Below are 24,602 nucleotides of genomic sequence, written 5' to 3' on the forward strand. Positions count from 1 at the left end.
TGATATGTTAATTGGTAACAGGATGGCACAAAGGACAGCCCAGAACAATGCCTTACAAGCAGATCCGGCAGCTGGCCGTCAGTATAAGTATGAAGGTCTGGTCTTCAGCTCGACAGACTCGTACTGACCTTTCGATTTAAGCCTAAAGATCAACAATGTCCGGAAACAACATCAACGACTTCGATTTAAACGAGTTTTTAGGTAAGTCTTTAAATTATTTTCATTGACTCAGAGCGTGTTGTGGTCATGTATTGTAAATAAGGTTATACCATCTGTTTTAAGTTCTGTAAAATTATTTTTCAGCCAGTCAACAGGAGTTAATTCCCAACGCTGAGGAGATCATCTGGAACAACGACGGTAAGATTTTTGTGTTTGCGCTCAAGGGTTCTTATGTATGGTTGTGTGTGTGTGGTTTTGAAGCGGCTCCTTAGAGTTATGAAAACGTTTTAATATATATTAAAGCCAGTCTCTTTAATTACACAGAAACTATCGAAAGGCCTGTGATTAAGGTCTCCGAGGAGCAAACAAGAGAAGTGGTTGTCCCTAGACAGGCGGTCTGCCGTCCGGGTAAGAACTAAACCCCTGTTTGTTTGTATAACGTTTCTGTAAGATGTTTGAGGCCCGTTTTGTTAATTTTAAAAAATTATCCTTTCTAACAGTATTAAGAAACGTGGTTCGAGACAACGAAAGGCCTTCCACATCGAGGTCTTGTTTCGTTTTACATTCGAGAACCGTAACCTTTCAAGAATCTGAAAGGCCGTCAGCCCCGGTATCTGATAGCGGTGAGTATATATCTGCCGTTTGTCAGAGGTTAAAGCTTTTTATAAAGCGGGAGTGGTTAAAGGTTAAACATGTCTCTTACCTCCACAGAAGTGCAAAAAGCTAAACCAGCTGAAAAACATAAGAAACGATTATTCTTTGGAGGTAAGTAAGATCTTTCAAACTTTAATGTTTTTAAAAGGGGGTTTGTTTGCCCGTTGAGGGCTGATATTTAAGCGACGGGTGCCCATTTCCTGTAGGGCGGGGGGTTCTGGGAAAGATCTTTAGAAGTCCGGACAGGTCTAGGCTTGTTTCTGGGGCATGTGTTTAGAAATGACCGATTGTCCTACCGTCTGGTTAGGAAGTAAAGCTGGCCGAAAGGTTTTAGTAAGTTGTTTGGCTTATCTTCCGCAATTATACTTCTGTTTTAAAGTGGCTGTAGGAAAAGGCTTGAAGGTGTTCATTGTATTTAATATTTAAACAGATCGTGAAAACGTTTGTGAAACAGGAAGTCCCGGGATCAGGAAGCGTTTACACTTGGAAGGTTCGTTTAAAAATGAAATGTGGTGTGGGTGTGTGTGTATAAAAAGTTTTATTAACAATATTACAGTTTTTAAAGAAACATTTAAGAAACCGTTTATTTACAGAGGCTTCTCTGTTTTACATTTATTATCAAGTCCTAATAAATATATTGTCTGTAAATAATAAGGCGTTGTAGTGAATGTCTAAGACTATTTTCAAAGGTCTAAAAAAAAGCTAAAGGTTTTGAAGGTCCTGGATATGTTGTTTTAAGTTTGATTTCTGTCGCCGTTTAAAGATGTAAATGTAATGTATATTTTTATTCTACCCAAGACTCTTGGGATAGTCATTCTGTGGATGAGCTATTGAGGACAATCACCCCGTCTAAGTGGGATCAAACATCTTCCCCGGAGAGATCACCGAGAGGATCCCCCACGGTGGTCTTGGAGACCCCCCAACATCTACTCAGGCCACAGCCTTCTGGGGGTAATTCAACAACCCAGATTCAGCCCGACGCATTGTCGGTCGGAACAAATACAGGCAACCAACAACCTCAGGGGTCGCCGTCAGTCAGGGTTGACACACCACCCAACGTCGGACTGGTTTCAACATCGCCCCCCCATCCCCGTTTCTTGGCTACAGAAACGCTGAACAGTACACCGCGATTGGCCAGGGTGTCACCGCAAAGGCCTTCTTGGTCTCCGTCCGTGAGTATACGCTCGCACCCTGCCTCCTTCGACCGAGATTTACCGGAGCGACCATCCTTTGAAGCTGTGCCAGGACACCATTCCCCGGAGCTACTTCCTGAAGGTCGGCATGAGTTGCTACGTACTTTGTTACTAAATCAAAGACTTGTGTTAGTGGGACAAAACCTTGTGATAGAGAGCCAAAACACCCTTATTAATACCCTTACTAACGAATTGTACCGTATTTAATGTTTTAATAGATACAGAACGCCTTACTATTGTGATTTGTTGGAAAAATAAGAAATAAATAAAAAAATGTCCGGACTTGGTAAAAGAACTCACAAACTAAAGGATTATGATCAAGTTAGGGCCCCAAAAAGACCTTCCCGAGAGAACATCCCCGGCCCTGTTGTGAACTCCTCTGATGTCCCAATGAACCAGGAACTATTACAAATGATAAATGATTTAAATAACCCCCAATCACCCCCGATAGAATGTGAATTAACAGACTTACCGGTGAACCCCGACCTGTTACAGATGGTCAATGATCTAAATAACCACCTCCCAACGGTAGAGCTTATAGAGGTTCAACCCCTAGTTCACCCCGATTTGTTTGAAATGGTGGAGGCTTTGGAGACGCTACCCCGACCAAATTCTGCCCCTGTTATAAATGATTTGAGACAATTAGAACACAGTACGGCGGCAGAAGCAGCCGTCACTATAGAGGAGGGTCTTGACATTAACCGGTTGGATATCTTTGAAGGACTTTTACGGGCTTTAAATGAGCCTCCTCAAAAAGGGGGTTTTGTAGATGTCAGCAGTGGGGGTGTTCGGAATGTGGAGGGTTCTGAGACTGATAAGGTTGTGGAGGACATGCTCTGTGAGAATGTAGGGGTTGAAGGCTTTGTTCAAAATGATGATGTGGCCAAGAGTAACAGTGATCCCGTGATTATAGATAGACCGGCCTATAACAATTTTGAAATGATTCAGCGTTTTAATTTTGCAGAACTTTTAAATTGTGACAATTATGCAGAAATATTTGTCAACATACACGAGGCCTTGCAAAACATGCTTGAACAGGTTGCTGAAAGGGTCAGACCTCGAGATGTTGTACAGTTAGAACTCAGAGGGGATGATTTGTTTAGCAACCTATCTGTAATGATGAGTGGAGATAATTTAGATGTTGATGAATTTCTGGCTAAAATCGAAGCGTTATTGCAAAGTAACGCATCCATCTTAGCGGATGAAAGTCTGTCTCTGGTAATGAATGTGGTTCGTAACCCTGAGGGTGGGGCACTTAGAAGACTGTCGAAATGCTTGAAGAACGACATAATTAGGAACAAGCTCAGGCAATTAGTGGTGAGTTCCAATGGGGACAATAAGCTCTGTTTTGCTTACAGTTTAATAAAACTACTTACCCCCGACATGCCTGAACCCCAAGCTATGCAAGAGGCTTTAATGCTTCATCAGAGGGCCGGCTTAAACTCTCAACAGATGGTTGCCTTTTCAGACATTACCAGGTTTGAGGAGTTGTTGTCTTTAAAAATTGTTGTGTGGTACCGTTGTGAGGTAAAGGAAGTATTTGTGAAATTTCAGACACATCCTGAAACCCATACACAGACACTGTTTCTCTTCCTAAGTGATAGTCATTACTTTGGAATAAAGAGTTTGACGGCTTTTTTGGGTTGTTCGTATGTTTGTCATTGGTGTTATAAGGCCTTCAATGATAAGCTTAAGCACCGCTGTGACGGTTACTGTAACGTTTGTTTCAATCCGCAATGTCGTAAGGGTTTGGCCCCTACCATCCGATGTAAAGATTGCTTAAGGATTTGTCTCTCCGCGTTCTGTTTTTCCGAACATAAGGTACAGAGGGCCGCTGCTGAGGGGGTTAAAAAACGGAGTTATTGTGATCAAACTAAATATTGCCCGCAATGCTGCCTCCAGTACCGTTTTTATGAGGCTAAACCACACAAATGTCTGGAGCCGAGATGTAGGATCTGTAATGCTGATTTAACCCCGGGGTCTGAACACCAGTGCTTTATTCAGCCGGTTAAAAAGGAGCCGCCGCACAACCGGTATGTCTTTTTTGATTTTGAATGCCGGCAAGAAAACGGGGTCCATGTTGCTAATTATATACACTGTATTGACATGTTGGATTGTGAGTGGTCAGCTAGCGGTGAGAGTTGTGTCAGGGCTTTCTTTACGCGGTATCGCGGTCCAAAATACATCAATTACACATTTATTGCCCACAATGCTAAGGGTTATGATTCTTACATTTTGATGAAGTATCTGGTGGAAAATGGGGTGACCCCAAAAATAATAGCTCAGGGTAGCAAGATCATGTGTTTCACCGACGAAGCTTTCAACCAACGTTACATAGACTCGTTAAATTTCCTCCCCATGAAATTGAGCGCTTTGCCTAAAGCTCTGGGTTTTGAGGCTCAGAAGAAAGGCTGGTTCTGCCATTTTTTTAATACTAAGGACACTCAAAATTATCGAGGGTCCTACCCGCCCGCCTCTTATTATGGGGTTGATACTATGATGTCTCATGAGAGGGAGGAATTCTTTAAATGGTACAATACGGTTAAGGGAGGTGTTTTTGATTTCCGCGAAGAGATGGCCGCTTATTGTAAAAATGATGTGGTGATCCTTAAAGAAGCCTGTTTGCGTTTCCGCGCCGAGGTTATCAACACATCGGGCCTCGACCCTTTGCAAAGTGTGACCATAGCGTCTCTCTGCATGAAAATGTATCGATCCAATTTCTTGCAGAAAAACACTATAGCGGTCACCACTTCTGACAACTATCGTGCTAGACAAAAGAACTTTTCGACTGTCTCCATACAGTGGCTGGAATATCTGAGTGCCCGGGATAACATCTTCATCAGACATGCTTTAAATCAAGGGGAAGTCAAAATGGGTCCTTACTACTTAGACGGTTTTAGCGACGTGTCCGGGCGGCGTACCGCTTATGAGTTTGCTGGTTGTATTTACCATGGCTGTCCTCAGTGCTTCGACCCAAACACCTTTAACCCCGTAACACAAAAACTCTGCGGTGACATGTACTATGATTTCCAGGAACGAATTGAAACTTTAAAAAACACCTATGGTTTGAATGTGCTGGTGATTTGGGAACACGCGTGGACGACCCTGAAGCAACAGGATGTGGGGGTACAACGGTTTATGGAAACCTTGGACTTTCCTGAACGTCTAGAGCCCAGGGATGCGTTATTTGGGGGTCGTACCAACGCCCTCTGTTTACATTATGAGGTAAAGGATGGTGAGAGAGTAGATTACTATGATTTCACCAGTCTGTACCCTTATGTCAACAAGACCAAAATGTACCCGGTGGGGCATCCAACCATTGTTTATCGTGACTTTCTCGAAATCGGACAGTACTTTGGTTTGATCAAAGTCACCATGTACCCTCCTCGCGAGCTGTTCTTACCCGTGTTGCCTTACAGGTGTTCGGGAAAATTGATGTTCCCTCTGTGTAGAACGTGTGTGGAAACTGAAAATCAAAATACCTCGTGTCTGCACAGTGATGACGAGAGAGCGCTGACGGGTGTCTGGTGTAGCATTGAGCTTGACAAGGCGGTGGAGAAAGGTTACAGAGTCGGTAAGGTGTATGAGGTTTGGCATTTTTCTGAAAAATCTGATACTCTTTTTGCTGAGTACATTATGACCCATCTGAAAGGGAAACAGGAGGCATCGGGCTATCCCTCATGGTGTGTTGACTCCGCGGCCAAAGAGCGGTACGTTCAGCAATATTTTGAAAAGGAAGGGATCCGTCTAGAGCCGGGGAACATAACTGTAAACCCCGCCAAGAGACAAATGTCCAAACTGATTTTAAACAGTTTGTGGGGTAAGTTTGGGGAAAGAAATAACCGTCTAAACACAACCTTGATTAAAACCCCTGAACAGTTTATAGAATTTATGTTTTCCAAACAACATGCAGTATCACACTTTCAATTCTTAAATGACCACGTGGCACAGGTCCAGTGGAGGGCCCCTAAAGATTTCCCCACCAAACAGGGAAACGTTAATGTTTTCATAGCGGTTTTTACCACTGCTTACGCCCGGCTTGAACTGTACAACTTAATGGATCAGCTGCAGGAACGCACGCTCTATCATGATACTGACTCTGTAATCTTTGTCACCAGGCCAGGGGATTGGGTCCCTCCCCTCGGGGACTACCTTGGGGAGTTAACGAGCGAGCTAGATCCTCAGGACCACATAGTGGAGTTTGTTTCAGGGGGTCCTAAGACTTACGCATACAGAACGGCTGCGGGTAAGACCTGTATGAAAGTTAAGGGTTTCACTCTGAACCATTGTAACAACAAGCTCATTAACATCAAGTCTCTGACGACCCTGGTACAAAGTTTTGTAACCGAGAAAGACGCGCCTCCTCGCGAGATTATTACAGCCGGAAATCAGATCTATCGCAATAAAAAGGGGTACACATTGGAAAATAGATCACTAAACAAACGGTTCAGGGTGGTGTACAATAAAAGAGTGTTGAAGACTGATTATACCACTCTGCCTTATGGATATTAGCAGTGGTTTTGATAACCGCCTTCAACACCCTTTCTCCTGTATTATAGCCGGTCCCTCCAATTCGGGTAAGAGCTATCTTATAAAGAACATCATAGAAGATGTGGACGCAACCGTGTCCCAAGCTCTTGACAACATAGTGTGGTGTTACTCTTGCTGGCAGCCTCTCTACGATGATTTGGCATCAAAAAAAAATAATCTGAAATTTGTGCAAGGTCTCCCCGCCTCGTTGTGTGACGATGACCTGTTCCCGCCCGGACAAACTAATCTAGTGATCCTTGATGACCTGATGGAGCAGGCCGGTGACAACAGTGAAGTGGAAAAAGCTTTCACAAAGTACACTCATCATAGGAATTTAAGTATTATTTATTTAGTTCAAAATCTATTTTTTCAAGGTAAAAAAAGCCGCACTATTAATTTAAATGCCAATTATATAATTCTTTTTAAAAACCCCAGAGATAAACTACAGGTCACCGTCTTGGCTCGTCAAATGTACCCTAACCAGACCAAGTTCTTTTTGGAGGCATTTGAGGATGCCACCAAAAAACCCTACGGGTACTTGATTGTGGACTTAAAAGCACAAACCCCAGAAGACTTTCGCCTCAGAACAGGTTTGTGCCCGCCCGATTGGCCGGCAGTGTATGCGCTAAAGAAAAGGAAATAAATAAGAATGTCTGTTCGGATTAAAAGAAATCTGCCGCTTTTACAAATGTTATTTGAGGGGAGCCCGCGCCATAGGAAAGCTGTGCTGGCAGGGGCCCCCTCGGATTTGATCGAGACCCTGTGTGAAATAGCTTTTAACATCTTACGCGGTAATATACCCCTAACCCCTTCTCAACATTCTAAACTCAAAAAACAAAAAGCGGTTATCAAGATCATCGCTAATAAGAAGTATTCTATTAAAAGAAAAAGAAAGAAGATTAATCAAACCGGAGGTTTTATAGGACCGCTGTTGAGCATAGCCGTGCCTTTCCTAACCAGTCTTCTAGCTTCCAGAGTGAGTTAATAATGGAATATGCTCAGAAAATGTTTTTGATCCCTCAGGAGCAGCTTGAGAAACTGAGAAAAAATGTTGTCGGGCCAGAGCCCATTAGACAAACGGCCGAAAACAACCTGGACTCTGAAATGAAAGCTATACTGGCCAGGGACGATTTAAATCAGTATTCCAAAGCCCAGATGTATAGCAACACGTTACAGCGCTACCTCCGTCTGGTTAGACAGGGTGAAAAAGATCAAAACATTTTAACTTTAACCATGGCCTCTCAAGAAAATGGTTCTGGGGCTGATGCGAGGGGTACGGTTGATAAAGATGTTGCGGTGCCCGAACCTGTTGAGAGTTCAGAGGGAGATGTTGTAACGGATGTTTTGAGAAACATGCCGGCCAGAAGCAAAAGACATGCAGAATATATTCTGCACAAAATGGTTCAGAAACCGCGGGTAACGACTTGGAATGAACAGGGTGAATTTGTTTTTAAAGGACAACTGATCAAAGGTTCACACATGTTTGATTTGTTGAAGAGTGTCACTAGCACTAATAAGGTCCCCGATAGTCGCCGACCTGTAGGCTGGAATGCTTTCCTACAGGCGATGGCCTGTCTGAACATGCCCCAATCAACAGTCCCTAACCAGGAAACGCGACAAAAAATCCGTCTGTGTAAAGAGGTGGCGACTGATCTGACGCCGATATCTCATTACTCTGACCGTGCTGAGCAAACATCCTCAGGATCTATCCATCGTTGGGAAGCTTATTAATCTCATGTTTTTATTTGTCTCCCCTGTAAATAAGGAACCGACAAACAATTTTTTTTATTTTTTATTTTTATTTTCAAATGTTGTACATTTATTTATAACATAACCCTGCTTTGTATAAGAATTGTGTTGAATAAAAACAAAACTAATGATTCAAAGGCTGTTTTCATTATTTTTCACTTTAACACGCATGACATCTTTTAAAATCCTCACAAGAACACCCCATCTGTATACATGGCTGGCTAGGGTCGTAAGTAATTGTGTTATAAGGAGGGGTCCACAGTGTCCTGACAAACTCTGCCACTTTTTTATCATTTTGGCCTAAATCCTCACTGTACAAGGACATAATATCGGGGTATGACCTTCCTTTAGATCTATGATATAAGAAAAACACACAGTGTTGACCACAAGTGAAGGTCTGAAGACTTTGTACTTGACGACCGCTGTAAATGGTTTCTTGACAGTTGTTGAGCAGAAAGTTATTGATCTTCCGAGGGAAAGGTCTGAAATCCGGGGGGTTTCCATAGGAATCAAAAAATTCCCCACAGCGGTCCTCCCTTAGATAAATAGCCAGCCAATGTTCTCCGGGCATATTTTTAGGGTGTGTGTTGATTATGTACATTGCAGGTAAATTCTTGATCTTAAATTTAGGCAGCTGGTCGCAGGCGTAGACTCCTTGAAACACTTTCCGTGAGCCGGCCAGGGCATTCATGATGTGGTTGAGCTCTCTGGTGTTCATTTTAATAATAATCATACAGAACGTTTCTCCTCTGATTCACCTCAATAATGTTGTCAAACACAGCATACACGACCATATTTACAGTGCGTGGTAGAGGCTGCTTGAAACGCATCTCCAAACGCATATTGCCCGTCTTCATCAGTGAAAAATGTTGTCCACACTCTTCGTCAGGGGTCAGGTTGAAACCGTACAGGGTGTAACCGCTGCAGTATTCCCGGCGATCGATCAGCAGAGGTTGATCCTTGAGATGGCGACCCGTAGCCAGTACTAGACTGTAATATTCACGAACCGCGTTGCCGTTTTCAAAGTCAGGTTGAAAAGGTCTGGATGGAACCTGTACACCATCGACGTACAGTGCTATAAATTCCGCGTTATAATGTTTAAAGTTAAAGGGGTTCTTGTTGTAAACCCCGGTAAATGCATCATTATCCACGAGACCTATAATAACCTGTTTTGGGAGCTGTCCTAGAAACAGATTTTCCTGGTTCATCACCCGTGTCCCTGCGGGGATACTGTGGACTTTCATATAGACTCTTTCGATCGGGTACTTGGCGTTTGCCGTCATTAAAGCCTGTGCATGTCCTAGTTTAACCGCCGGGGAGACGGATACTTTTTTCACAAACAGCGAGGCCGATAATATGGTCAGTTTATATTTTTCAGTATCAGGGGTCATCAGACAAAAAGCACTTTTACTACGGATCATTTTAATTTTAATGTCTACCCCGTTGAGCATGAGTTTTTCTTGGAAAAATATGTCTGCATGGATATGTCCCATTAGCTCAAAGGTCCTCCCTTCTGTTGAAAAGGCCGTTCTTTTTTGCAAACCCTTATTGAGTCCCTCTGGATCCTGGTCGTCCATAGCTTCCGGGGTGTCTTTGAAGAAAAGGCCGGGGCTGAACTGTTTGCTTAGGGTCTCCTCACTATAATTAAGGATACACTCCATCATGGCCCTATAGGGGTAAGTATTGCTGCTTTGACTAATGAGCCGATCTCCCAGGGTCACATCCACCTGTGAAAACATGGTGGCCACCGGGTAATTGATGACCCCCGCGTTGGCCGTCTTCTCGATTGCATCGCCATCCTCATCAGTCACTTTACAGTTCATTAAAATAAATGTGTTATTCAAATCAATATAATCCTCGCCATTGCCAGCTATAAAAAACTCCAGAGGGGCCGTATCTGAAATTGCGGAAAGAGGGGGTATCTCTACATATATGCTCTTATCTATACTCGTTTGAGTGTATGGAACTGTAAACAGATCCAGTTCTGATTTGACGCATTCTTCCGATAGACTGTGGACAAAAGACATTTTTAAAAGATGTATCCTGAGGCTCTATTTGTCTTTCTTTGCGACTTTCTTTTTGCCGGTTTTTTCTTGTGCTGCTTCCTTCTCCGAGTGTTTCCACGATATGTTGGAGAATGAGAGATTCTTCGTTTTTTGTTAGCCACGGATCTTCGTCGCCCTGGTGGACACATACTGTTTCTTCTTTTACCCCCCCTCCTCGCCATTACCATGAGACCCGAACCCTCCTGCTGCTCATGGCTAGCTGCCCGGTTCATAACATTGGTGAACACGTCACTAACAATATTTTTAGCCGCTGATTTCAAGTGGGGTCTGGCTATAGCAAAGCCTCTCTTAAGCAGTGGTACGGCCATTCTAAAGAGACCACGAAAGAGTCCTCCTAGACCGGCTCCATACATTGTAGGGGCTCCTACAAAACCGGGCAAGCCGTTCCCGGCTTGCATCTTGTAATAATCCACATAGGCGCTAGGATCTACATAACCCCTCGAGGTAGCCATTTTAATAATGTACACACTGTTTCAGGGGTCGAAAATGTAGTTTGACAATAACTTTACCGAAGCGGAAGGGCACGTTGATATTCTGATCCGATTTTACTTCGATCGTGATGTTGTCAAAGTGGGTCTTTGAGACTGGTACGTAGTGTGGCTTGTCATAAGTAATTGTGACCATGTCATTGCTTTTACCTTTAATAAGTACATTTCTCAAAAGGGGGACATAGCTATCCCCGACCCTCTGGTGTGTTATGATATCCGTATACACATAAAGAGTGTAAAAGCCGCCCCTGATGTCGGCCGGGAAGGGGGCCACCACTTCTGAGAACCTGCTCTCTGTGTCAGAATAGAACCCTAATATACGACCCAGTTGTCCGTTGGTTTGAATGCTAATACAAGGTTTTGACACCTTGTACACTCTGTTTTTAATAGGGTTGTAATATAGCTTGATGTTGGGGGTGCCTTCTGAGAACTGTTTATGCATCTCATCTAATATTGTATCCACATTGTCATAATAACCTCCTTGTATCGTGAATGTCCATTGACTCTTTTTAACATCATCAAAAATGGCGAAGGTGGCATCCTTATCTTGTAAAACAGCCCAAGTGTAAGGATACTGTATTTCCGCCAACCCCACTTCCCACGAACCCCTTAGATCTATAGATTTTCCAAATTGTACCGTGTAACTGGATATTTCATTTTTAGGGTATATATCGAGAGAGGCGTTACTGGGTAGAGTCACGTAGAAGCCTCCTGATTCCATCTTGAGTATCGAAAGTAATGACCCCAACACCCCCGCGGACACGTTGTTATAAGGCTTGAATATCACAAACCTGTTGTTCCGGGACCCAACTATTGAACTTTTCAGGCCATCCAAGCCATTTCACCAACACATATTTTTTCCGGTTCTGGGTTTTCTCAGCTAATATCTTTTCAACTCTGTATACAATGTCTTTACCCACAATAATTTTTTGTAACTCGGCTTCGTAAAACGTTCCTTCTATATCCTCCCCGTCATAGTCTTTTAACCGGTACACGGGGGGGTCTCTAGCCACCTGTTCGGTAACTGTAAAATATTCGTCAGAAAATGTTTGTTCATAACCTTTGGCAAAAGTACTCCTTAGCTTTGAAACGCGAACCACATCGCCGATGTTGAACTTATAAGTAGTTTTCCCCTTCTTAATAAATGGGCCGTATAATTTTTTATAGACCTTAAAAGAATTACTTTGATCAACATCTATAGGCTTCATTTTAATACTGGCGTGATACCCTTGGTTGTAAGCATCGATAAAATCCTGAACTTTATCAAAATACTTGAACGTGTTGACCGCTGTAAAATATCTCCACATTTTGGTCTTTATGGTGCGGTTAAACCTCTCCACCACCGATGCCTTAAGCTCATTACCGGTGGTGAAATGATGTATTTTGTGTCTCTTCAGTAGATTCTGAAATTCTCTGTTGAGAAACTCTTTTCCTTTATCAGTCTGCAGTTTTTTAGGACATCGGCCCTGGGACAATATATCCTCAAAGGCTCTTGTCACCGCCCGACCTGTTTTATTATGTAGAATGCGAGCCCAGGCATATTTTGATAACACATCGATACACATCAACATAAATTTGTGACCATTGTTATGTTTTGATAAATTTGACATATCGACTAGATCCATTTGCCATTGTGAGTCTATGTCAGTTGCATATACGCGGTTTCTTTTAAAGTTAATCCTGAGAGGTTTATGTAAGGTATAGGCGTCTTGTTCCCGTAACCATTCTGAAACAACCACATCATTAACCTTCACACCGGCCTCAGCGAGTCCTCTTTGAAAACCCTTCTTACCCGCCAAACCCCCAATCTTTGCTGGGTTGTAGTATAGTTCATGCATTTGGGGAGCTTGCCGAGTCATTCTGGCAAATAAACACACAGACCCACACTATGCGCCAAAGTTTTTATACAAGGTTTTTTATTCAACTTCAGGAGAGCAGATACCCCTTTTTAGACATTTGAGAAAAGTATAACATACACAACAATTTTTTCTACGGTCCAGACAAAAAGAAATCATATGATTGGTTACTTGATCTATATCAACAAATACCTGTTTCTTTATCTTGTAGGCACACACCTCAGTTACATATGTAAATAAAACAACAATATGACCTATTTTAAAAGTAAACAGAGGGGTATTAAACATGTTCAGTAAAAGGTCATACAGATGTTGATGAAATGGCCTAATATCATTCTTGGCCCCCTTGAGCGCTTCATCCCAGTGTTCGTACCCCCCGGTCTTTGTTACAGCAACCATTAACTTTTCCAGGTTTGAAAGTTGATCCTCATCGATGGTTAAATCTGTAGAGAAAAGGCTCGCATTGGCTACTTTTCTGTCAAGCACATGGTGTAATAGCGCTCTCAGGTTAGCTGCAGAGTGTTGATGACAGAACCAGTTGCAGCAGCAGTCCAGAACATTCCCCATGTTCAAAGTCCCTTAGTTCAGGTCAGAGTCTGAATCAGTGGCGTAGATGTCGAATTCTTCGTCGCTGCCCCCAGCTTTAACTTCTTTACGGAAGAAATAAGCTTTTAGCTTGCCAGCGGTTTTTCTACTTGGCTCATCCAGGTCATTGAGCAGCTGCCCAAGTTTCTCTATTATAAACGGCTCCTTTTTCAGCTCCAGCAAAATCTCATCTATGATTTTCTGGACTTGTCCCGCAGTGACATGTATGTGGGAGTAAGACAGAGCCTTGATTAGTGCCGGTTTCAGCCACGGTTTGTTCAGTCTTCTGTAAAACACGTTGAAATAGAACAGGAAATAGTAACGGTCTGGTTCAAACAAACAACTGTGTCTCAACTGACTGGGGTGATTCACTTCACACCCTCGACAGACTTCTTTCAGAGCTCTGTCGATGAGAGCACTCAGAATATACACCAGGGTGCTTTTAACCACTCTGCTTACTTGGTCACATACCCCGGGCATAAATCCTGCGTCTTCATCACGCCCCCGAGACAGTCCGATGCTCATTGGGTCGCCTGGTGGTTTGTGGGGTGTTTCTACATCCATTGGACTGACCCCCTCCTGAGACGCACAGACGGTAGACAGTTCGGCAAAATCGAGGCCCTCCAGGAGCTCCAGAGGCTGGGGATCCACGAGACTCATTTGGACATCCATCGCCCCGCATGTTGTTTCGTCCTGAGGGACCGGGGTCTGAGGTCTTGGCGGGTAACCGCAGTCAGAGGGTTCCGGTGTGTATACAAAATCTGGGGAATAGAACCAGGGTTGATCCCGGGTTTGAAGAGGCCTGTAGAGCCTGTCGACGTCCGCAGCTTTCGGGTAAGACATTCTCTTTAATTTTAAACCATGAATGAATTGTTGCGCCTTTTATCCTATCTCTTCACTACGTCACGACACACCGCCCTCTTAGAAGAGAGTAGACCCTGAGCCGTCAGACCCCCCTCCAAACCCCCACAGGTCGTCTGTTTTATCATCGTCGTCGTCATTCAAGGGGGCTATATAATCCATAATCCAGCATATTCTCCTTCTAACAGAATCCAGTTGTGAACATTTGGTCAAGATGTCAAAACCATCATTTATACAGTTTATGACCTCTTTCAAGAACGGCCAGTCCACGGCGTCAAACATAATTTCAGTAACCTGTTTTTCTGGATCCTCCACAACCCCTTCAATAGGGTTTGTAACCAGGGTACTGCTAAACAAAACCTTACGATCAGTAGTTAGAGATAGACTCTTCACCACTGTACCATAGTTCTGCAAGCTTTCCCATTCACACCTTTCAAAACTCTGCGTCGGAGACTCCGTTTCGCCTTCTCTTGGAACCTCATGCAAGCCTTCTAGAGTCTTATCCACAAGCCCCTGGTCTCTCCATGCCATCACCTTCAACCAGTCCTCATAAGAGTATTCAATCACCGTCTCAAAAGGTTCCAACGTACCCTCCTTCTCTCCCAAAGCATAAAGCTCCACTCCAACATAGCTGGGATCCCTTTTAAAGCGGTAACCCCGTCGACCCCCCCAGAACAACACCCAGGAGTGTTCAATCTTCAAATTGGTGAGTACAGGAACCCTTGCCCGGGATTGTTTCTTGCGGGGTTTCATGTTGATGTCGCTGGCCATGTTGAAGAAGCGGGATGTTTCAGATGCTGAGAATTAAAGAGGTATTGCCTAAAAGCAGCGCGGGTTCTTAAATAGAGAGGAGAGTTTCGGGGCGTTGCCTTCAGAGGGGTGGGGGTCTTTATGGGCGGCCTTGTTGTTCAGGGTTTTATGGGTGTACACTTTCTGACGGATATGACGTAGGAATAATTAAGGAAATAAATCTACCTAAAATCACGCCCCCCAATTATGACGTAGGAATATTAATAAGCTTAGGGCATACGTCATAACAAAATAGGCCGCGCCCAAAAAACCCTACTATCTACTCTTGGACACTCACCGCAGGATACCTCATTGACATTTGCAGTTTGAATCTAGCCTGTAGGTGTGTGCTGACCTCCTGTGAAATATGTAGCTGTGTATCAATTTACCCTTCTGCTCTGTGGTGACTTTATAATCATTCCCCTCAAAACTGTATGATTGCCATTGTATGATTGAACACATGCCCTACAATGCATGTCGTGCTACACTAACCACATTGTGTTTTCAAGGCAGCTTTGTAAAAATGTAAAAAGCAAACAATGAAAACAACCTGAAGTGCATGGTTATATTTATCCCACCATTATATCCAAGATGTATGCAAATGTAATTAGGAAATTGTTATAATTTGCGTTTGCTTGTTTGTTTGTTTTTATGAGTGGTATATATACACATATCTGCCAATATGAGTCACTGTTTACCTGTCCTTATCACATTTAAATGAAAGAACATTTTTAAAAGATAAAGATATGCTTACCTGTATTTGCAGTTTAACATCAATACTGCTCTCATGTTCAATTCCAGTATGTCTGTTACTGTCTGATTCACGGTGGTCACTCCAAAGCCCAGGTCCCCATATGAAAATAGCTTGGCAACCACCACTAATAAAACAGCCAAATCATGTCCCATGGACTGCAAGGGACCTGACACAGATTTTTGCTGGATTCTAAGGATTCAAGGGTTTGTGCTGGCTGGCAGACCCATTGTTATATTAGACTTGGCCCTTTTGTGGAAAAAATGGAGTCACTGGAGAGGTAATTACTTCAAGCATGGGGAATAGGTCTTTGCAATCACCTCATTAAGATCTCAGCCTTTATAAACCTGTCTCTCTGTGACCTGAGTAAATCACAGTTATGAGCAGGTCCTCACAACGGGCTGTGAACCAATCTCTGACCATGGTGCTGACTCCTACACATCCACAGGTATGAGCTGACCCTTCACAGCAACCAGAACACAAAATACATTATATAATCTGTGTAGGTCTTTGTTTATTTCAAAATCAAATATAATTGAGAGCGAAAGCAGTACTTCTTTTGATTGGTCAATATATATATTTATTTATTCTCTCTTGTTATCCCAAGGATCACGATAAAATAGATACAAATAAATGAATGGATCTGAGAACAAACCAAAACATCACTGAAAGAATGAAAATGAATGGCAGTGGGCTGCACACAGTACAAGAAGGATACCAAGAGATGAAAAAAAGACCTAGAAGATGACCACATAAAATATGGGAAATCATAAACTTTGCAGGTGTGACATGGAAAAGAGAAGCTGTAGATTGAAGCATCTTGGGGAGGCCTTCATCCAACAGTGGATGATAGGATGATGGTATTATGATGATATATATATATATATATATATATATATATATATATATATATATATATATATATAACCTGCTCCTTAGGATCTGAAGGTACTCTTTATAATGTACATAATCATCAACATCAAATGTGGCTTTCTTGACAGTTTTGACAAGATTAGCCATGGAGAGAAACAGCTTGGCTGCCAGATGACACATTTCTGCCAGATTCTGAGTAATTATTTGTCATTGGGATAAATGCAATTAAATGCTGTTTGAGGTAACCCAGAATCTAGGGCTGAAATTGTGACCGTTCTATTGTATGGATTCATACCACACCTCTTACCACTTGGATTTATTTTGCAGTTTTGCTAATATCATATTTTTTCGATTGATTGACAAAATATATTTCAATTTCATTTCTTACTAGTAAGCTAAATGTATAAAAAATTGATTGGAAGCACACAGCCCTTAGATTAATAAAAAAACATAAATATAAAAATAACGCACTTTATTAAGATAAAATTAATGAAAGATAATATGTATACAATCAGACTGAACTGGACACCTGACCAATAGGAAGTACAGCATAGATTCAATTAAACAAGGCTAGAAATACATTCACAAATATAGGCCCAGCTGACCTCGATTTTGGATCAAGATGGCAAGAGGAAAGGATCTCAGTGACTTTGAAAGAGAGGTCATTGAGGGGACAGTGTTTTGACCTTGTTCTTTGGTGGTAATTTCTGAGGTGGCCAACCTCATTTCAGGGGGGGCGTGGCCACCCCAGGCCACCCCCTTGACATGCCCCTGCTTACTGAGACACTTCAAGTTGGTTTTTCCTTTAATTTGTCACCTGTCTGTATTTATATAAATACAAAGAATTTTAATGAAACATATTCAAATACATATGGACACATTCTGAGAGGGCCAGACTAGGGTGAAAGTGTGGGGATTCACAGGCGCCTATAGGTGATCCGGTTTCGAGAGTGGATCTTGGCTCCAGGTCTGTGAAGTCTTTTTCCCAGGATGTGGTTCACAGGGGGAAGATAAAGGGTCCCATTAAATAAAAATTGTTTGCATGTTTGCAAAGTTGTAGAAGGGTAGCAGCTTTGAATATGGAAGACTCACTTCTGGCGGTATTAAATCTAAAATATCAGGAGCTGCAAACAGGGAGGAGACAAGCTTTGCCTGTGTGGTTCATGAAAAGGACAGGCAGCACAAAAGTCACTGTGAGCCAATCACATTGGTTGTTACTCAAGCTAAAACAGATAGGTCTCCATGAGAGATGCTGGTAAAAAGCATTTACAAACCCACTACTAGCAAACTACAGGCCTGAATTTGAGATTAATTTCAGATTAACATTAACTGCTGCTCCGAGCTATTCACAGTGTGGACATTTTTTATTTAATCAAGACCAAAGTCTGTGCACAAAGAAAGTAACGGGTCCTTAATCTCAGGTATCGCAGTTTACCAATCCTATAGTGTCTGGCTTGGAATTTTTCACCTCAAGTTCAAAGGTTCAGTGAGCGGTTTGAGTCTTTTCAGTTGTAGCTATAAAACAATCTGAATAGATTTCAATATTCAGTCCAATTATTTAAAAACACACTGTGTATTATCCTGTCGATAAGACGAGTTGAACGGCTAGGGTAGCACTCAGGATAAAGTCTGTTATTTCTTGTAGTGTGAAACAAACCATCTATTTCTTTACGTGTTAGGAGAGCTTTAAAGATTGTTCAGAGCAACATTTTCTAGCCTTACCGCTGGTTTTAAGGAGACTAACCCTCAGTGTCGGATTGGACGGGTTGCACTGTGGGTGGTGGTCTTATTCCTCATTGGTGTGAGTTGGGGTAGTACATCCCACTGCAGGTTGGTTGGGCTATGGAGCTTTACCTGTCATGTGATTTATGACACCTTTCCATGCTCTAGGGTGTGGATAGTGATAATTGCCTGTCAAAGGCTATGGTTAATCCCTCCTGGCCAGGGTGGCTGGGGGGCTCTGATCCTGAGCTGGTCCCCCCTATGCATTTCTGCTCACCAGGGAGCATCGCTAAGTGATTTTGATTGAGTTATAACTCTGTTGCCACATTACAATCTCATTACCGAGAGGGAGACAAATGGCAACATCCACATTTGATATAAATTAATTGTTACTAAACTTGTAATATCTACTACTGTGTGACTATACATTATTACGTTCAATAGTAGCTGTCAGTAAAGATGAATTGCCCAGGGCCAGTAGATGCCATGCACCTTCATTTTACAATACTGCTGCCACAATGTTCGGCAGTAGGAATTACACAGCTTTCCTTGCATTCCATTCTATATCACACACTTTCCATTGTAAATTCTGAAAAATATTTTGGTCCATAACCCAAAACTTAAAAATCAGAATTCTGTACTTGTCTCTGTTAGAAGCTTTATTACATTGAGTCTCCATTCTGCCCCTACACTGTGGGTAATGTAGTCATATTATTATTAGTAGTAGTAGCAGTCATGTGATCTGGTTCCCCAAGTGACACTTTTAACAAAGAACTTATTACAGCCTTTTACCTTCCCAGAGATAAACAGTTGTTTTATAATCTACAATATCAAAGAAAAATGGTCCCCATGTCCCTAATTGAAATAATTACATTGAAATTATAATCAGCTGAGATTCATCAGTATGTCTGATTGTGAAGTAATTAATACAGCTGTATTTTCTGATTAATTTTAATTAACCTAAAGATTTAGTAAAGTTTGGTGGAAACCATGGGGAATATAATAAAAAAGAAGTAAAGAGTGCTGAGCATTTCACTCATTCTGGTTTCTGTGTCTAACATTGATTGAATTTGTCAGTTTCTCATATTCCTTATATCTCCACAAATGTGGTGTTTTGCAGTTAAAAGGCTCAGTATGTACAGTTATACTTAGCTAAAGCTTCAGCTTATTGGAGGAATGGGAGTGGGAATTTACTGTCCTGTGTTTTAAAATGCAATATGAATATTACTTGTTATACATTGGTATCAATTGTAAAACCTAATACTCAATAAATGTTGCAAATAAAACATATAATAAAGGATTGATGTTGTTCCATTTTAATGATATATAAAATTTTGTATTTGTTGGTTTAAATGTTGAGGTGTGTGTGTTTAGCAGAAGGATAATTAGTCCACATATATTGTTCCAGCAATCCCATTTTTAATATGTAACCATTGCGGAAAATAAATAAATATGTCATATCCTGATATTGCATAACCTAAATATCTCATACCAAACCTGAATAAAACACAGTAAGTATGCCACTGTGTATCACTACTGTGAAAAACTGTAAAAGAAAGCAGTTGTTAGTTAATGTGGCATACATTTATCCTTTTAGGAACCCAGAAAGCAACCTGTGTCTGAGCTGAGTTCAAGGGATCAGTCTGTTTTGTATTGGAGTGCTTTGGTACACTGTATGAAGGTGTTAGGGTAAGAAATATCTTTAGCAAGTAAGACAGGACCAAGTGTTGTTCTTTGAAGCTTCAAGCTTGTTCAGCGCAGAGTGCACTCCGGGAGTCCACTCACACAGGCCCGACTCTTACTTAAGAGTAGTTCAAAGAAAAACATATTTGGCACGGCTTATATAAGTTCTTGTCAACACAGCATGTACAGAAGGAATGATATACACCAATTAGCTTCATATTAACAGTATTATGGCTTATTAGGGTTTATGCTTTACGGGGGTAAACTAGTTTTCTTCCCAGCAACTAGAGAGACTTCTTCTGATCAGTCTCAGCTTGGTTATGATATACATCTTGGGTCTCTATGTATGAGACTATGAGCACAATACATATTTTGTGATATATTCTGGTTTACTGTGTACGTGACTATGAACACAGTCATATTCTGCTATATTGACCACACACATATAACAGAATTCTTGCCTTAGCTTTACAATATACAGTTGGATTATTGTACCATACTACCATTATATAACCATTAAGGTATCATAGTTGTGAAATCCAAGTAAGTTGTGCTAATGAATAAAAAATAAAGAAAAAGTGTAATGAAATCAAAACCTTTGGTTAATATTCAGTTTATCGGTGTAAGGTAAACCCTACATACTCCGTGCCCTGTATGTCTCCCATGTTGTCAGTTTTTCCATTGCCTGAGGGCAGGCTTGAAGAGCAACAAAACAGCAGTACAGCATTCATTAATTATGGTAAAGAAAAACAGGCAAAGAGTATTGGAATGAAACTGCCTGAGGTATAGTCTATTGATGAGGAATGCAACTGTGATTAACATTGTTCTTCAAGTAACATCTTCAGAAAGTTTGCTCTGCAACACTTTATACTTTATATTGTTTCCCTAATTACATAGTAAATACAAAGTTTTTACATACAATATATGTAGTTTACTGTGACCAAACTTCAATATTTCTAAGAGTATATGCAACTACTTGCAACTTTGTCACTAAATCTTCAATACAGTGATTTACTTATGTATATATAATTATGTATTATGTATCTACTAAGTCATTATTATGTAAATACTGTGCAATTAGACACACTTTGTGTAAAGTTATTGGTTGTTATTCCACAGATAGACAAAGTTTTTGTATTATTTAAGCCGCATGCCTGATGCATTCGTTTTACACCACAACAGTAATTCGGTGATATAACCTAGAATTTCATACCTAAAAGCAAGGATCTGAAATAGACCCAATCGTGTATAAAACAATTTGACTCTGAGGAGCAGGGGACTCGCAGAGCCACCCCCCAACACAGGAGCATGATTAAAACAAATGATTAGGTTCCCATTCACTGGAATACCTAATAGCACCCACAGGGACTGAGGTCTTGCTCTCAGTATCATCTCACATCAAGCCCTGAGCTGGGGAGGGAAGCCCGCCTCTCAACTCACGGATAATGTCTTTATTAAAGATTATAATCCCTCCTGGATCATCTCAGCCAATCAGGCCTGAAGTGTAATTCTCATTACTCTCTGGCAAAGAATCCTGAGAATAAGATTATTGACATTATTAGGACAGGTTCTGTTTGAAGCAGATGAAAATGTTCTAATACGAAGATGAGATATATGTATATAAGTGGCAGATAAATTACCTGGCAGAACTTCCACATGCAAATCTGATGGGACCAGCTCTCCAATCCCTTGCTCTGTGGCTATAAAAATGGGTAAATAATAAAAATAAATGAATTTCCATTGTTAGATGTATACCCCGATATCTCAAGTATTTTCAGCAAAGGATATTGGTTTGCTGTAAGATATCTACTTGATGAACAAACTCCAAATACCTTCTAAAATATTAAAAAGTAAAAATACATTCAAAAGGCTCTCCGTTGATACTGTCTAAAAATATTGGATAGCAAGGGACATCCACTCTACACAGGTATATATGATGTTGCCAGATATCCGTTAACTGCAGTCAGGTGTGATTTCTCATTGTAACTCCAGGGAATGGAAGGAGAACAGAACATGCATGCTCATATTATAGTGTATCATTGATGGGAAATGTGAGAATCTGGCAAAACTAAAAAAAGACTATATATATACCTGTGTGTATGTGTGTGTATATATATATATATATATATATATATATATATATATATATATATGAGAGAGAGAGAGGGATAAAGATTTATATACACATGGGTTATGAAATTGGAATAGAAGCTAGACACTACATTATTACATATTTTTCACATTATAATGTATTTTTAGGAAAGGATATTGTGATGCTGCAAGAAATTCAGAAATGTAATTGATGCACTGAAAATGCACTGGTTTACTATGTCTTTTAGTGGGGCAGCTAAATGCCCTATCTCTAATCCAGTTCTCATTTTAAATGGGTTGGTCCCAGTCCTATCTTTGTGACATGTTAAGTAAGTACTAAGTAAAATCCTCTGACAGTTCAAATGTCTTTTTCAACACAACTTAAGAGCAGTTTATCATAAAGAAGCTTAGAAAGCTATGAGGTTTTAGAAAGTACTGTAAAGTGATGTTTTTTGGTCCTGCTTGTGCCAACTAAATCTCTGAGGACCCAACATTTATTTCAACCCTGTGCTTTTCACTTTGGAAGGAGGAATAAATCCCAGTGTGGAAAGAACAAGCGGAAATGTCATTCAACCTATCACAGTTTTAATTAAAATATATGAGCCACTTTTATAATATGGTCATATGTAGTGTTTATAATTGGAGTCTCTAATGCAGACTGAAAACAATTTAATGTCCCACATTCTCTGGGAATTGTTGTTTCAAAATAGTCCCTTAAATGCCACCTCTCTGTGGCATACATGAAATTTGTCTTGATGGAATTATGCCCTTTACTGAATGTAACAATTTTAAGCATTCCAACGAACTGCAGCTTTTTCTTATCTGGATACAAACAATGTACGGAGAATGACGCTGTTACGACACTACAAAAGCCTATTAAAAGTGAGGTAGGGGTGTTGAAGGTATATCTATTAATACTAAGCGAGTAATTAATCAAAGATGTGTGCCAGGATTAAGAATAGCAAAGTGTTAATTCCAATTTTCCCTGGGAGAAACATTGCCTCGCTGTCACGGGAGTAGTTGCTCCACATTTGTCATGTCTTAAAACGCCATGTGACGGTGGTACGCCAACGTTTCTGCCATTGTAATACACGCATGTAATTTTAGGTATGTTCTGCTTTAATCACATGTAAGTACAGAAGGTGGGTGGGAAAATGTAGTTAACACACAAGCTAATTTTGTAATGGAATTAATGAAGCCTTAAAATCGGCTACACTGGCACAGATCACAGATGGATACGTTTCTGAAAAGCAAGTGGTTTTCACAAGCATATGAAAATATTTGCTCTCACTGTGATGGCTGCTATGATGGGATCATTAACAAGATCCAGGCATCCTAGCTGTGCCTCGCCCGAAAAACAGAGGAGGTGAAGAGAAAAGGAGGGAGGATATTTAGGGTTATAAACAGGTTTATAATCTTTAATCTTGCCAAGGACTCGATGCCTTCTATTAACTGATGCACAGTTCCTTATTTTCACTGCAGTCAGTTGTGGGAATCAGTTGATAATTGGGTTTGAATGGATTTCTATGTTACATGAGACTTCAGTTGAGTTATCAACCCAACAACAGCTCAGGACATTATTAGGAAATTACTCTTCAGTCTATCAGTGCGATGCTCTTTCATTAACCAGCTCGGATATTGATATAAAGTAGTTTGAATCCCTACATTGTGTGTGTGTGTGTGAATCATGTGACTTGAGCTGTTACTTGAACTATGGTTAATACTCTATAACTTACTGGCTACCAACACAAACAATCAGAAATCGATGCCATTGTACAAGTGCATGAATACATGTGATTTCTATGGTGAACAACCTTTGGCTATAACTTCTGTCTGTTTTGTAATAACTCATTTAGTGAATGTATACACAGCCTGCCAGGGATAATTAAAGAGACAACCCAATAAGTCCTACATCAATGTTTCTCAAACATTAACAGCTTGGATAAATGTATGGTTTCAATGTTTAATTAAAATGTGCCTGAGTGTTTAATAGCTTTCAATCTTCAACACTTGAGGAAGATGAATGATCACATAGCCACAGATGGGTATAAGCACAACTGAAGAGCCACTTAGGGTTATCATTAATTCAACATTTGAATTGTGAAACATTGACAGACCTGAAGTATATAGAGGAACGAGGCAAAACACAAATTGTTTCACGTTCAGTTTCTCATGTGACATTGCAAATGTACTTACAAATCCAAATATGAATAAATGAACTTATTTTGGTTTGAATGCTGTTAATGCTTTGTGATTTTGCGTATGCTCTCTTAGGTTTGCTTTTGCTGTTGTACATCCTTAAATTTATAACCTAAAAAGTAACCAACCTAAAAATCAAAAAGACAATATTACTCTTTAAACTGCCACTGGTTCCATTGACCTGCACATTTTGATGTATTATTAACATTCAGAACAATCTCACACATTTAACCAGGTTTACCTTTAGATGGAGAGTGACTGTGATGGCCTAATTTCCAAATTTAATCCCAGATGTACACTTTGCTCCTAAAACCTAATATTTTAACTGCCATTTTAGTATTTTCCCTTTTTAG

The 24,602-nt window shown here is 40.9% G+C and overlaps 1 protein-coding gene across 1 annotated transcript; it reads left to right on the forward strand.

The window, feature by feature from the left end:
• The first annotated feature begins 799 nt into the window (after positions 1-799).
• Positions 800-18,573, forward strand: LOC136759584 (uncharacterized). Its single transcript, XM_066714585.1, has 4 exons — positions 800-924; positions 1,244-1,303; positions 1,612-6,107; positions 18,445-18,573. Exons 3-4 carry the CDS (start codon positions 2,280-2,282, stop codon positions 18,571-18,573), a joined length of 3,957 nt encoding a protein of 1,318 aa, XP_066570682.1. The 5' UTR covers positions 800-924; positions 1,244-1,303; positions 1,612-2,279.
• Positions 18,574-24,602: the final 6,029 nt, after the last annotated feature.

Source organism: Amia ocellicauda, chromosome 10 (genome assembly GCF_036373705.1).
Source record: "Amia ocellicauda isolate fAmiCal2 chromosome 10, fAmiCal2.hap1, whole genome shotgun sequence".
In the NCBI taxonomy this organism is placed as follows: Eukaryota; Metazoa; Chordata; class Actinopteri; order Amiiformes; family Amiidae; genus Amia; species Amia ocellicauda.